Raw genomic sequence first — 16,797 nt, 5'->3', positions numbered from 1 at the left:
AACAACAATAAATCAAGGACGTTTTCAACATATATGAGTTGTAGAATGAACTTTTACCAAAACATCAAAGTGTTATTTTTCAATGATATATATTGATTTATATAAATGAAAATCGATATATTTTTTTGGCCGATTCAATCAACAATACGTTGTGTACCCTTAGAGGGAGTCACCGGCAATCACAACATGATGCCTTATATGTTAGAAAAATAATTATCAAGCACAAATCACATGTTTACCATATGGTCACTATGAATTTGTTTTAAATAAAACCATGTGATTCATGCTTGATAATTGTTTTCCTTACATATAATTTATAGGGCATAATGTTGTGATTGCCGGAGACTTCTTTTAATTTGTAAAAGGAAATCTGAAAAAAAAAATAGTTGTGCAAATTTATTGGTGCCTTGTACCAGAAGAGATGTAGATATATCTTAAAGGAGCATTTTGTGATCTTTGCATCCTCTTTTTGTGACATTTTTCAGTATATATCAACGAAAAAGGCTTATTCCCAAGATTTCAGTTGATTCCTATTTTGTGTTTGCGAGTTATATGCATCATGTGTATTACACGGCTCCATAGGCCAGTCAGTGTTGGGTTCAAATTTGGCGATATTTTTGCTAAAAGGAATTAATCTGCAAGAAATATTTGGTACATTTATAAAACATTATGTAGCTAGAGGCTTCAAAAAAAAATTGGGGGATGAGGCTGTGGTTCACAAAATGCCCTTTTAAAAGCATTGCAAAATACTACATAATTTGGAGAAAACTTAAATCTAGGGCAGGCACAGAATGACTGTTTTAAGTATAAGATACATATTTGGTGCACGCGCACCAATATGAACCTCGCACCAATCGGGCTGTCTTCACGTACATGTACCAGAGGAAAAGTTTGACATATCGCACGACTCTGTTGTATATTTGGTTAACAAGATAGAGGGTTAAATGCACAAAGTAGAAAAAAAAGTGACTATATCTCATTAACCAATGATCCTACAGATATGCGACCACTGACTTTTTTGTTCCTTATGACCAGAGGAAAAGTTTGACATATCGCCTGACTCTGTGGTATATTTGGTTAACAAGATAGAGGGTTAAATGCACAAAGTAGAAAAAAGTGACTATATCTCATTAACCATTGATCCTACAGATATGCGACCACTGACTTTTTTGTTCCTATGACCAGTGGAAAAGTTTGACATATCGCACGACTCTGTGGTATATTTGGTTAACAAGGTAGAGGGTTAAATGCAAAAAGTAGAAAAAAGTGACTATATCTCATTAACCAATGATCGTACAGATGCGCGACCACTGACTTTTTTGTTCCTTATGACCAGGGGAATAGTTTGACATATCGCACGACTCTGTGGTATATTTGGCTAACAAGATAGAGGGTTAAATGCACAAAGTAGAAAAAAGTGACTATATCTCATTAACCAATGATCGTACAGATGCGCGACCACTGACTTTTTTGTTCCTTATGACCAGGGAATAGTTTGACATATCGCACGACTCTGTGGTATATTTGGCTAACAAGATAGAGGGTTAAATGCACAAAGTAGAAAAAGGTGACTATCTCATTAACCAATGATCGTACAGATGCGCGACCACTGACTTTTTTGTTCCTTATGACCAGGGGAATAGTTTGACATATCGCACGACTCTGTGGTATATTTGGCTAACAAGATAGAGGGTTAAATGCACAAAGTAGAAAAAAGTGACTATATCTCATTAACCAATGATCGTACAGATGCGCGACCACTGACTTTTTTGTTCCTTATGACCAGGGGAATAGTTTGACATATCGCACGACTCTGTGGTATATTTGGCTAACAAGATAGAGGGTTAAATGCACAAAGTAGAAAAAAGGTGACTATCTCATTAACCAATGATCGTACAGATGCGCGACCACTGACTTTTTTGTTCCTTATGACCAGGGAATAGTTTGACATATCGCACGACTCTGTGGTATATTTGGCTAACAAGATAGAGGGTTAAATGCACAAAGTAGAAAAAGGTGACTATCTCATTAACCAATGATCCTACAGAGATGTGACCACTGACTTTTTTGTTCCTTATGACCAGAGGAAAAGTTTGACATATCGCACGACTCTGTGGTATATTTGGTTAAAAAGATAGAGGGTTAAATGCACAAAGTAGAAAAAAGTGACTAGGATCATTGGTTAATGTTTAAGTGTGCAACTGTGCATGTCCCTAATGGTACACCATATTAACCTCAAACACCCCTATTACCTAAATTAATCGAAGAGTCCAAAATGTGTATAACCAATCAGCAGTAAGAAAAATGTCGATATCAATTTGCCCATGACTATCACTGACGGGTCACTGGCCTCAATGGTCAGAGGCAATTCAGCCTCTACACAGCAAACAAAAATCATATAACGTCAAAAATATACAAAAACTCTTACAATTCTAAAATTTCACGTTTATTATATTACACATTATCATCGTTTGAATATTTGTTTTGATAAAAGTGTCATAAATATTTAAATGAAGGTAAATATAATTTAAGTAAAACAGGCTTTTCTTCAATTCTCCACGTTCCGCTTAGAAGTAAACACTAATAATCGCGAGCAACAAGAAATGCATTACATAATGTTCCATTAAATCATCTAGTCTATCAGCAAACAATTAATAATTATTCTTTTGATCATTAAATATAAAAAATGCAATACTATTGTATTTTGTATCTCCACTACATGTAGTATAGCACACATATCAACGCACTTCTAATTTATGCACATATTTCATACATGTTGATGCTTACAAGCTTCGATATCTCCTTTGTAATGGCTTTCACCTGCGCTAATGGTTCTGCTTCTGTAGAGCTTGCCTGTTGCGATACCTCCTTATAATGCTTCAGGTCATCTTCATCCTGCTTCACAAGGCTCCACTTCTCATTCACCTCTTTCATTACCTCTCTCCTCTTGTCTTTGGTGCTTTGGTCTGGTATAAAAAATAATAAGAAATGACTCTAATGGATTGTAGAGATTTGCTGTGTACGTAATGTAATATTCAGATTAACTACAGTAGAAATAGGTTAAATTAATTTTTTTGAAAATATCGCACTGCACTACAAGCAGGTTGTACTCATCACCTGTGTATGTATGCAACTAATGCAATCATAGATTTAATACAATATAGCTCTTTTCAAAGATACTAATCTTACAAGTGGGAGTGATCAACATGATATGGTTCAATGCAGAGGTACCACGTGAACATACCAGTGAAGTGTGATATATTCAAAAATTGTTTTAACCCATTGCTATGGTAGTTAATCCGATTATTACGTCACTTCTGTGAATAAGCAACTTTGCTGAATATATACATGTATTCTATACAAGCATTTATAAGCACTCTACAAAGAACACAGCGCTTTACAATGAGAAACATTATGTGACCCGTTCTGACAAAACCAGGAACAAGTCGCATTTTTGACATTTCACAATTTGCATAAAATGTAAGATGGGACAATAAGCTTTAAAAATGATATAAAAAATAAGGAACATATCATCAATATTTTTCAAGATATGGATAATTTTGTAAATGATACCTTGATATTTTCGTGAAATTGCTGTTCTGAGTAATTGGGCACATAGTTTCCTGGTTTACACAGGATTGAGTAGGGATTACCATAGTTTAACTGTAAATTATTGATTAAATAAACCTCTTTTTAATAAGTACTTTCAAGGATTTGAAAGTCCATTTGTGATACGATCTGGTCCATGGGGGCCAAAGGCGGCAAATTTGAAACCAGATAAAGGTAATAATATGGAGTAAAAACAAAACAATGAAATACATAAGAAAATAGGCATCAAAAAACTTCATAACATTAGAACCAAGTATGCTAGATCTTTGGTGTTTTCTGTAAATGATAGCCTATTGTATGTATAATGTACGACGTAATAATTACAGTAACTCAATTTTCAAAAATGTCTCCTTTGGCCCCATGGACCAGAGTGTGTCACATTGATTTAGTTTCAAGGTCAAATACCATAAAATTAGGAAAATTTTACAAAATTAGATTTTTCTTATGGGAATGTCATCTTTAAAGGCCTATATAACTCAAAAACATGTCTGGCAACTTGTTCAGGGTTTTGTTGGAGCTGCATGGTCATATATATATTACTACAGGAAAATACAAATCAGAGCACAAAATGAAAAAGTGAGCAACAAAACTCAACATGGGAATAAAAATGTTTGCAAGACACAGACTCCGCTTCACGGATCTCCATAGGCACGTTATTCCAAATGCGAGGAGCACCGACAGCAAAGGAAGAATCACACACCTTTTTGTGAGATCTCAGAGTGGACATACGGGTGCAGTTGGCATGAGAGCGGAGTCGGCGTCTAGCACCAAGGGGATCATTACTTCTTTGTAAACAAATAAGCTCTTCCAAATAAGAAGGAGCTTCACCATGGAGACATTTATCAATAGGGCTATACAACAGGATCTTATACTGAATTCGCTCATTAAGGTGGCTGTGTACTCTCAGACATGCATGTAGTAAAAGTGCAATAACTTTGTAATTATTCGCGCAAAACATATAAAAGTATACATTTTTATGAAGGCAAGACATCAATAAATCTTAATATAAATACAGATTTGGGGTAAAAACAACAATTTTGAAGAAAATCACAAAAAAGTGAGTTTTTGGCAATATTTGTTAGGTACATCATAACAAAAATACACTCTTTCCAAAATATTTTATTTTGTTTTTAGCTCAATCTTGAGGCTCCATTCCAAAAACCGTTTTTTTTATTTTTTTGATATTGGCCTTATTTTTTGAGATATTGACCATATAAGGCATCAAAATGAACTTTTAAAATTCAAAAACGCCTATTTGCACAAAATGATGCCCAAAATCGGAAATAGACCAAAATATAAAAAAATGAGAAAAGCGTTTCTTGAGTCGATCATGCTTTTTACGATGATCATATTTGCTTACCTATAGATGCTGTATTTATTGAGTTATCGTGTACCTAAATCGTCATTTTACCGAGAAAATGAACATTGAAATAATGGCCGTTGAAGTTTAAAGTGGTCACATTTTGCACTTTCATCGAATCTCACAGGAGAATGCGACAGTTTTCGTTTTTGAAACTTATATTACGTGAACATCGGGTAAATCCACAGCCCCTTGAGAAGTTTGAGCGAAATCCATTCATAACTTGATATTTAAATCGGGGGAAATAACAAGAAAAAACCCACATTTTATCAGCTAAAACGGAGCCATTTGACCACTAGGTTTTTGTGAAATCAGTGCTTCCGTGGTGTTTCCATAAGATGCGCCGCGCATGCAGATAAGCGTCGCGTATGCGTCGCGTATTTGTGCGTTAACAAATTGCGCGATACGCAACGCGATGAGTTGTTGCGCGCGTGTACCTTGCTGGTACAACAAAGATTTTCTTTCCTTTTCAATTTCAAACACGAGTGGAATAGTGAAATAAAATCCTTAAAATATTGCAGTTGGAGTTTACAAATCTGGATTTTCATTCCTTGTATTTATAAAAAACATAACAAGGTACAAACATATCATAAAAACTCAATTTTGAGAAAGAAACAATGGCTAGAGTACACAGCCGCGTTAACAGGGAGCCAATGCAATTCATGCAACAAGCCGGCAAGGGGCTGGTCTCAGCCACAACTAAAAACTAAGACCCTTACAGCATTGTGGCAAGCTTCACGATAATGAAGCGACAACTCCTACAAAGGTACCTTGCATGAAAATATATAGATCTAGAGAGGGAGATGATTTGGTCAGACATGTTGAGTGGAGAATCAAGAAAAATGACCAGGTTCTTAGCTGTTGCAGAGGGATAAATGCAGATTTTGCAAAATCTGAGCTCTACACAGGGGCGGATACAGGATTTCGAGAAAGGGGGGGCGCACTCCTGAAAAAAAAAAATTTAATAAATGGGCGCGAAGCGGTCATCCCGGAGCGCTTGCGCGACGCAGGGGTGTCTGAGGGGGGATGTGCCCCCCTCAGAAGTGAGAAACTTTTGGAAAATGAAGACCCAAGTGAAGCCATTTGGTGGACCATTTTGTCAACATTATGGTGTAAAATTTTAGTTTGAAAAAGCCTAAAATTTGCAAAAAGACGGCCCAGTTGAAGCCATTCGTGGACAAGTTTTGACCTCTTTTGTAAAATTTGCTTTATATGTACCCATAACGTTTCGCGACATGGGGGGTGTCTGAGGGGATGCCCCTCAGAAATGAGAAACATTTGCAAAATAAAAACCTAATTGAAGCCATTTGGTGGACCATTTTGGCACTATTATGGTGTAAAATTTGAGTTTGAAAAAGCCGAAAATATAACATTTGCGAAATGACAGGCCAATTGAAGCCACCTTTTTTCACTGTTATTGTATAAATTCAGAGTGCTGGGTGTGAAATACAGAAGCGAAAACGGGCAGTTGTTTATACAGGCAGGGGGTGTCTGATGTTCCCCCTCCGAAATTTGGAAATTTTATGAAATGAAGGTCCAATTGAAGCCATTTGGTGCATCTGTTTTACACTATACGAGAGTATATCATTGCTTTTTAAAACAAAACGGCCCGAACTCAATTTGTAAAATGTTACACTGACACTTTAATAGGCCTATAAGACTTGGAGATTCGGCATGGATCGAAGTCAGCATGGAGTCCGTATTAATACTGACTTTGGTGACAAAATGTGACGGGCCCTGCATCATCGACGGGCCATCAGAAATCAACAAGTACTGCCTAAAAGAATCCGGCCTATATTAGGCCTATATAGGCCTACTTTTGATATACCAGACTGTGAGCTACTGTGCGGTTTATTTGGCATGGGCCTACTAATTATACGTGCAATTTAACTTTCCCCTTCTCCTTTTCTCTTCTCTTTTCTCTTTTTCCTCTTTCTCTTCTCTTCTCTCTTTTCCTCTTTTTTTTGGGAGAGGGGGGAGGAAGGGGCGCCGCCCCCTGAATCCGCGCCTGGAGAGTGCCACCCCGGTGTATGATACTCACTACAGATTTATTAGGCTATAGGCCCGAAGATTTTTTCTTTCTTTTTTACGTTGTGCCGTTTTTTTTTCTTTCTTTTCTTTTCTTTTTCCCTTTCTTTTCTTTTCCTCTTTTCTTTTCCTCCTTCTCTTCTCTTTCTTTTCTTCTTTTTTATTTTCTTTTTGGGGATCCGCCAAAAGGGGGGGGGCACGGGCCGGCTGTGCCCCCCTCTAAATCCGCGCATGGCTCTACATTGGCAAGAGTTGGCAAAATGCAGTTGCTAGCAAAAACGATAAACTCGGTCTTGGCTTGATTGAGTTGGAACGTATTAGCAACAATCCAATAATTGATTTTTGAGATACAAGAGCTGTACAAGAGATGTACCTCAACACTCATGAATCCAGAGCATCCTCATGCATGGGCACATAATTATAACTGGTAACAAGTGTAACCATAATATTCGTTCTGGCGACACACACACCACCGCCACCACTAGCCCAGCACTACAAATGGAAAACAAATCAGGTAGAAGATGAATAAGCTCATTTTGTACCGTTCTCCTTCAAGTATTCCCTCCTGAACGCCCTATGCGCAAGTTGAACATCAGTAGCTGGAGGCTTGCCTATAGAAGAAACACAGAATGGCTTGCTCCTCTTCCTCCCAAACCCGGCCTCTTTTTTCTGCTTCTCATTCCTTGTTCCAATCCAATTCTGCAACAGGTACCGGTAATAAAACAAGAACAAAATACAAAAATGTTACTTCTTTACATTTTACAATTGTTTACCATGGGCAGCCAAATGTGTTCATCCTCAAGATGGGCTCTTCAAGCATCTCATCATCCTGCTTTATAAATTAAGACCATGTGTCCTGAACTCGCCACCCTCAGCATTACATCACAAATATTATGAATTTTTACACCAATCGAGTTTCTAATTAGATTATCTCCACAATTATCAACCCTAAACTAGCAAATGTATATATTTTTGGAAAGCTGAAAGCATAAGCAATTCAAATATACACATTTCAACTCATTATACAGGGTGACCTTGAAGTTATACAGGGTGAAATAAAAAAGATTTGGATATAAAATGGGTTACATAATGCATTGCTTATTACCAACTTGCAGTAATAAACTGGAAGTAAACAACATTCATTTGGTTAGAGGATAGGGGAACCCGCTGACTTTGGAAGAAACCACATAATCACAGCTGTTTGGTAATCTTGGAATACAGGGTGTCCCACAGTACATGTATGTTAGAATTTTTTACAATCGAACACATTTTGAACTGAAACATTTTGCCCTTTACTCATACAGAAAAAGTAAGTCCATATTTAGATTCCTCATCAAATTTCCCTTCAGAAAATCTATACTTTGACTATGGTAGGATAAGTAATTAAGATTTTGCAGTAACTTACAGATTTTGAAGACATCCACATTAGGCCCTACTTACTACATTGTGAAAACGGGTAGTTTTGTATTTATTTATTCTTTCTTTAACCAGGGTAGCCCCTTCAGTAACTGGAGGAAAAGTTAGTATTTTCTAGACTAAACCAATCATAAATGATTAAAAACAATTAGTAGAATTGTTTAGCTGTAAGGTCATGAGTCTTTTAGATGCTAAATGGAGTTAAAAGCAAATTTACAGACTTTACAGAAGCAGATTATGCACTAAAAATACCAATCCCATAGAGTTTGTGTGTACCACATGATCACCTCTGTCACCCTGCCCATTCCGAATTCTATGAAGCACAGTGTCAGTATTAAAAAGGCTAACAGAATTCTTTTTACAGGGTTGAAAGTGCATTTTATTTAGCAATAAAATGAGACCACAAGCATGACTATAACTTCTTGCTTGGCAGAGATATCATCATTTAATTTGAGTCGAATTTAGGAAAATGTAACATCGCCACTGTTTTTTGATGGCAAGTTCAAGATGCACGACCTTAAACATACATGCTGTACTATACTGGCAACATAATCCTAAACAATAAACTCTGCAATAATCATGTCTTCATCATGTATATATATATGAAAAACCTACAACAGATCTCCATACTTTTTCGGGTGGGAGTAATAAGCAAAATATTAGAATATTGCACTCTTTCTTTCCGGTGGCATTGTCATGGGAAAAATAATTGATAGAGGGGGCTAAATATCAAAACATTTCAAATGTGATGATTTACTTAGGGGCTGTTCAATAATTATGAGCCCCCCGGTAAAATTTCTGAACGGCCCGCCAAAAATCGCTTGCCCTCCCCCTCTCACCCCTTCAAAAATCTCTTTGCCCCCCCTCTCGGCCTGCCAAAAAATCTTTGCCTCCCTTTACACATGCCAATTTTTTTGGATCCCAATTTGCGAACCTTATGTTGCGAGCGCAGCGAGCAGGAAAATTTGCATAGGAAAGTGTTTCCCTACTGTTTTTCTATTCCTTTTTAGAGCGTTTTATTTAAAAGGCGCCCCATGAATGTGTGCCAGAAATCGCTTGCCCCCCCCCTCCCTCTCCAAAATTGCTTTCCCCCACTTTCGGCATGCCAAAATTTATCCCCCCCAATTTTACCCTCCCCAAGGCTCATAATTATTGCACAGCCCCTTAAAGAGGGGTGGGGCAAATAAGAGTTATGAAACCTGTGCTCCCACTAGTATTCACTTGAGTATGCCAATGATATGAAATGCAACAAGTACTTACTGTTGGTTATGGCGTGATTCTACCAACTAAATGGTAAGCAAGTTAGTAACTTGGGATACTTTTCGAAGTTTTTTATAATTGGTTAGAGTGGGGATCACATGTCCACCTTAGTTTTGGAAATGTGGCACAAGTTTTACCTACCTGCACTTGCTTTCTGCTCAAGTTTGTCTTTTCTGCGGCTTCATCTACCATTGCCTTTGTCTCCTCTGTCCCACTGCTTCTCATTCCTCTACTCCAATAAGCCATCAATATATTTGTCTGTTCGGGTGTAAATCTGTATTGAAAACAACAGTGTTTAAAAACAAAATGTCATTCATTACTGGTATATTTAATGTTACAAATTCACAGTTTAATATGGTTAGAGCATATTTTTTATTCAAAAAGACTGATATCAATACAATTTTAGCCTGTTTAGGGGTAAGTTATATCAGTGGTGGGGGTCATTAAATTTTTGTGGCCCAAAATAGTGGGCCGCAATTTTATTGATGCCGCCTTTTGGTAAATTTGGGACCACCATCCGAAGAAACGATAGCTCCCAGTCTGTAAACTGCTTCACACATTTTAGCTTCATTATGGCCATAAATTATTCTGTCACCAAAAGGTGCTGCATTCACTGTAGGCCTATTTCAAGAAATTGATATAAACGGACCCCATGCCCCACGTCAAAAGAAATCTACGCCACTGTTAATGTTGCCAAAGCCTACTTCAAATCCCTATCCCCCAATGTCAAAAAGAAATTAATTTTCGTCATTGTTGAGATATCATATAGCGGTTGCGGTTACCATGCTAATAATAGGTATGTCACAGTGGCTGCACAATAATTCTGCTACACTGTGCATGCAAGCATAACAGTGAATTGAAAAGGGCGCGCTTCAAATTTGGCCAATTTTAGAAAACATCCATGTCGATAAATGAATTTCTTTATATGCTTCATTTATCCAAATTGTTTAAATGTTTAATATATGATGTGTGAAGCCTTTCCGAGGCTAACATCGGGTCCTGAAAAATTAAAAATTGTTTTGTTTAAGAGCTACTGCCTGTTTTTAAGGATTTTTGAAGATCGCTCATAAATCAGTAAATATAGGCCTATTGAAGTAAAGGAACTACCACCATTTAGCTGAAATACTAATCTTTCTTAGCATGTAAATTAATTCCGTCGACAACAAATGAAACACTTCCCTAAAACCAGTTGAAGCAAAACATTAATCAATGTTTTTTTTAGGGAGTAATTTTCCAAACCACAATAGCTCTAAGCCATTGTGTGTGTCCAAGGCCATACTATTTTTGTATACGCGGTACAGTAAAATTGCTGTTCACTTTACCGATTGTCCTCCCGTGTTAATCCAGATGACAAAATGTTAATTTAAAGTCTCATTGCAACTGAATTTTACTTTTTACTTTTCGGACTTGGCTTTGAGTAATGGTGACACATACCATGTTTACAGTAAAAATGAAAATTACATTCTAGACACCGTCAAAATGTCAAACTTTTTATTTTTTTGTATTGTTTTTAAATAATTAACTGCAGTTCATTTATTCAACCTCATAACAGGATCATACTTAAAAAATTATGATGAATGAACAGACGTTCATTAAATATTGAAAAAACCTAAAATTACTCATGCCTAATTTGCATAATAATATCATAAATACATAATTAGCTGTAATTACCTAATTTGCATAATTAATTACTTTTTGTGTATTTTTTGTTATCAATTGAAAGAACGTTGTATACATATGTGTGCAAAAAAAACCGCACCTTTATATCATGTACGGTTTTCTATTGGCATCACTTTTGCATATTAATTAGCTGAACTTAGTCATTTTTTCACCTTTAATTTGTCTGCAGATTGGCCGAAATTGCTAAAATAGTATATTTGGTTAATTTATTATGATTATTCAATGATAGATTTTTTAATTTTGTTTTCTGTAGCGAAGTCAGGAAAGATAGGCATTTAACATGTGATATTTAAATTAATGCTGCTTTTTCAAGCAAGCGTCCAAATATACCTTCAAAATCTCGAAATGTGCCAATTTTGTCATTACAGCCATTTGTGGCAGGATTTCATTCCATCTACGAGCATCTTTAAATTGACACTACATCACAATGCATTGACCGATTTCAATTCTGTTTTTGATTTTGATGCTTTAATAAAGCTCAATAATGTAGGAACATTAAATAACGTGTTTCTGCTGCGATTATTTTTGAGGTGATATGCCTACTAATAATGCTTAATGGCCCACCATCCGCATCGAAATTCATCACAACATGACAAACGAATAAACTCAAATTACTTTCCAATATAGGCATAGGCCTACCTTGAATTTAAAATCTTCGGAAAGTCATCACAAAAGAAGTCTCCGAAAGTCAACATAAACGAATGCAGTTGATTTATTATATAGCGGATGCGGTTGCAATTAATGCCCACTCTCCATCGAAAGTCACCACGAACGGATAAACTAATATCACTTTCAAAATATTAGATCACTTGAATGATAATTTTTGTACAGATTTGTTCACAAACTCAATGTTTTTCACTTTAAATTAATATTTTATTGAAAGACAGACGCGAAAACTGGTTGGAATCAGCAATTTTCTCTGGTTACAATATTCTCAGAACCATGACAACGAAGAAAGGTAGTAATCTGATATTATCATGTACAGATCAGAGGTGGGTGGAAAAAAAAGAGAAAAATAGAAAGAAAAAAAAACATCCCAGAGCCCAGAAGCCTCAAACCGAGGCTAATTTAATATCAGGGTTTTGTTTCAGTTTTCTCTGTGATGAATTATTTCCACATTACTAAACTCTTTTTATTTTATTTTAAATACTACATGTACGGTACTAACGGTAGTAGTACTAAACAACCTGAAACCAACTATCCCAGAGCAGTGCTGGATATTCATTTGTTGGTGAAAAGTTAAGTTTGCTTTTTTATGAGTAGGTCTATACCAAGGGCTTAGGCAGCCAGCCGTGTAGGGAGTGTTTTACACACCCAAATGTGTAAGTTACACACCCACTTTTTACCAAAATGGCATATACTTTAAGTTTGTACACAAATCATTAAATCTACACACCCAGGTTTTTGAATTTACACACCCAAACCTTCAAATCCTGCCTTAGACCTACTATACTGTAGTTTTGTGCAAAATGACTTTTGGCATTAGGCCTAAAAAGAGCCCTACATACCGTACTTGTTTTTTATTTACCACTTTAAGGGGGTACTACACCCCTGGCCAATTTTGTGCCTATTTGCGGCATTTTTCTCAAAAATTATAGCACATTGGTGACAAGTGAGATATGTATGTTATAGGGGCAAGGACTACAACTACTGTAATGAAAATTCAGCAACTCAAAGCAAGTAGTTATTGATTTATTGATCAAATATTGGTTTTCCCTCATTTTTGACTGTAACTCCAAAACTGTTGTCTGTGCTGAAATAAAATTTCCAGTGCAGTAGTTGTAGTCGTTGCCCCTATAATATACATATCTTATTTGTCCCAATGCGCTATAATTTTTGAGAAAAATGCAAAAATAGGCAAAAAATTGGGCAGGGGTGTAGTACCCCCTTAAAAGTGCCTGACATAAAATAAATAAAATAAAATAATTTTTCACCCAAAGTTAGTGCTAGTTAATGTTAGTAAAAAACACTTTTCTGTAGGCGTGTGCGCATCAAATTTATCACATTATCGGCTAACGCTTCTGAAACATTAAACAAATTTACATTCTCTATTTTTTCCTACAAACTTGATTTGATATTTTCAATTCCCTTCCTCTCAAATGTAACTGGAGAAATGCTAAAAAAACTTTTGAAGTTACTAATAGTTTACTAAAAATACATTCAACATAGTTTTACCTAATGAGGGCTGACCTTGTTTGGGGACACAGAACAAGATTGCAAGATGCATGAATTGGTTGTTTACAAAAGACCATGAACAGCAATTAAACCTAATAATATACTTGACCATGAGAAGTCCATACAGATACTGGGTATAGAGCCTTTGCACAGTAGGTCAATAGGTCAAACTAAGTGGTGACATTATATGCTGAAATCAGTCAAGGGTTCATACCACTAAATCCGCCTCTGAAGCGGTTTCTGGAAAAAGTTTATCACAACTATACAGCCTGTCTCAAAAAAAAATTGTGCAATTGAAAAGCGCCCTCTTTGGCAATTAGAAAATACTGTTGTGACATAATGCTTACATCAACGTCAAGGGCATAGTCTTAGCTCTCAAATGCTGTTTGCTCTGTTCAATTTGCTTTTTTAAATCTCGAGATATGCTTAGTTAACGACAAAAGAGTAAAATCACATTTGTGCCACTTTTACTAGGGAAGAGTGCTTTACATGTAAATCAGTGGTAGCATCAAGTTTATCAAGGGTCCTTCATGAAATCAAAAGAATGCATCAATTATTACACAATAAAATTTTTTTTACTGTTTTTACTATTTTATCATGATGCAGGAATAATGATTCTCTTTTTCGACAGAATAAAATAATAAATATTAAATATGTGCGCGTCAATGATTTTATCATGGAAAATGCTGTTCTCTTAGTCACTCAAGACATGTTAAAAGACAAACAAACATTGCACACTAAGTTCCGTACATGCACAACAGAGTTAGACAGGGTCTAAAGTTAGACATTGTCTAACTGGAAAATTAGTTCCACCAGGAATGGTTCTTTAGGCCTACTCTTATTTCCTTCCTAGAGTAGCTAGCACATTCTAAAGATTTTAATACAACATTCAAAAATAATACAAAATAACTTAAGCAAATGTAAAGGAAAATGTCCTTTCTCATGGTACTTAATTCCACTTAGACCAGGTCTAACTTTAGACCCGGTCTAACTCTTTTGTGCATACGGACCCAAAGGTTTATATTACTTGTTGGGAGAGAAATTAGACAAAATAATGCACGCGCGCTGATGTTGATGCGAATAATGCGTCTAATGCATGAGCCCCGAAGGGGAAGTGCATTAGACGCATCAACTTCAGTTCATTGATGTACAGCTCTCTTCCCTAGTAAAAGTGGCACAATTGTGATTTTGCCCTTTCGTTGTTTAAAAATAAACCAATCTCGAGATTGAAACAAGCAAATTGAACAGAACAAACAGCATTTGAGAGCTAAGACTGCACCCTTGACGTTGATGCAAGCATGATGTGATTGATGTCACAACGGTATTTTCTAATTGCCAAAGAGGGCGCTTTTCACTTGCACAATTTTTTTTGAGACAGGCTGTAGTCCCAAATTTGCATACAATTTTTGCAAAGTCGGTACAATATTAACAATTTTAGTGTTGCAAATCGTGTTTTGCTAGAACTTGTGAATGTGATCTCTACTAATTTGAACAGAAAGTGCGAAAATTTGAGTGATGTTTACGATGATGAGCGCATGAACACACAAGGTCAAAACGCGGTTAGCAGTCGGACGTAAACACGGGAAAATCTGACCTTTTTATATACCGATAGCGCTATTTTTCTCAAAAAATAGACCTAATCTCATTTTCAGATATGTTATGCAGAATTTTGTTCTGATTAAGACGACATCAAATATATATTTCAAAGTAAGACGTAACTCGACTTATAGCCTAAAACGTGACCCCTATTTTGCACGTAAAGTCTATGGAAAGCTATTTTGTGGCATGTACCCTCAAGCGTGGTGGAGGACAAGCAAGCAAAGTTTTCTGCACAGTTTCAATGCAAAGTTATGCTCTGAGACAGGAAAACTTGTCTCTGAAACACTATTTCATCATTAAAATCTTAATTTTTTGCAGAAAAAATGAAAGGAATATTTCTGAATAATTCCTCTGGCAAAAAAATAATAAAAGTGGAAATAATTGAATATTTTCTGAACCTGAGTTTCTCCTATTGCTCAGTGCAGCTCAGTGCACTGTTTGTCCTCCAGCAAAATCACCAAAGCATGGATCAATATTTGACCTTGCAGGAAGTAGTAGGCGGTGCAAGCACTCTATACTCTCAATCTGGTTCCATACAGTACCACACTACACCCCGGGACTACACCTCATACTAGGATCATCATAGTCCAACTGTCAATTATTGATAAGCCTCTTTTCAAGCCAAGATTTGAAAGCCCGGGTTTGAAAGTCCACTTAGTCCCAAGGGCAAGGTAAAATACTATGAAATAAGGAATTACAAAATTTGAATTTTTTTTAATGGGAATGTCATCTTTAAAGGCCTATAACTCAAAAACATGCCTGGCGACTTGTTCCGGGTTTTGTTGAAGCTGGTCACATGGGAATACACAGATATCGAAGAACCCATTCCATTTTCATCCCAGGGCAAAAAAACCAAGAGGCGGGCAAAGTTGGTATGATAATTTTGATATTTTTTTTTTTGAACCAAATTATAAGCTTATAATATTATGCATGAGCATCAATTGCAGTATTAAACATTTGACGAGCGCATATTTTAAGCATACATCGTGTATTTACTGCGTTGGCATGGACACAATTGTCATGATTGCCTCTGATTGGCCGAGTCTGAGCTGAGCCGATCTGCTAGCCTATTATATTGCCGAGTGGAAATTTCAAGAATGAACTGGGCGCCGTACGAGTTTAAATGTTAGCCCCGAATTTGCAACATCACTGTTCCCGGGGTCACTGTTATTAAGCTGGTTTCATACTACCCTGCCGCATTGCAGACAAATGGACACAATCAAGGCTTGTCATTGCATGTGGAAACGCCCTGCCGCTTGCCGCAGCGGCACGGCAGGAAAGTATGCTGGGGGCATTAGTCGCAGACTGTCGCGCTCGTCAAAGGCAGGTCAAAGGTTTACTGCAATCGCCATATTCATGTATTATAAAACAAGAATGCAAGACGAAGCTTCATCACATGATGACAACAATCATGATCATGCATGCATGTAGTCCGAGGTGCTCTGACGATAACACTCCGATCGCCAGGCAATCTACGTTATTAATTGTAGTAGGCCAGCTTGCCAGTGGGACAACGAAAACGCTACGTGAACGAGCTAGCATGCATGTCATTTGTGCATGCATGTCATTCATGCATTTGTGCGTGCATGATGTGCTGGCACTTACCCCCGGCCCCTTACAGTTGCATCTGCAGCTTGTGGTCCACTGCCATTGGTACTTGGTATACTCAT

The 16,797-nt window shown here is 36.8% G+C and overlaps 1 protein-coding gene across 1 annotated transcript; it reads right to left on the bottom strand.

The window, feature by feature from the left end:
- Nucleotides 1–2,754: 2,754 nt before the first annotated feature.
- On the bottom strand, nt 2,755–16,797 carry LOC140145212 (uncharacterized). Its single transcript, XM_072166985.1, has 4 exons — nt 16,733–16,797; nt 9,815–9,947; nt 7,540–7,696; nt 2,755–2,966 (listed from the first exon to the last, which is right to left on the bottom strand). The coding sequence occupies exons 1-4, from the start codon at nt 16,795–16,797 to the stop codon at nt 2,755–2,757; spliced, it is 567 nt and encodes a 188-aa protein (XP_072023086.1).

Source organism: Amphiura filiformis, unplaced genomic scaffold, assembly GCF_039555335.1.
Source record: "Amphiura filiformis unplaced genomic scaffold, Afil_fr2py scaffold_173, whole genome shotgun sequence".
In the NCBI taxonomy this organism is placed as follows: Eukaryota; Metazoa; Echinodermata; class Ophiuroidea; order Amphilepidida; family Amphiuridae; genus Amphiura; species Amphiura filiformis.
The sequence above is the reverse complement of the archived record's forward strand: the minus strand, read 5'-3'. Positions and strand labels throughout refer to the sequence as shown.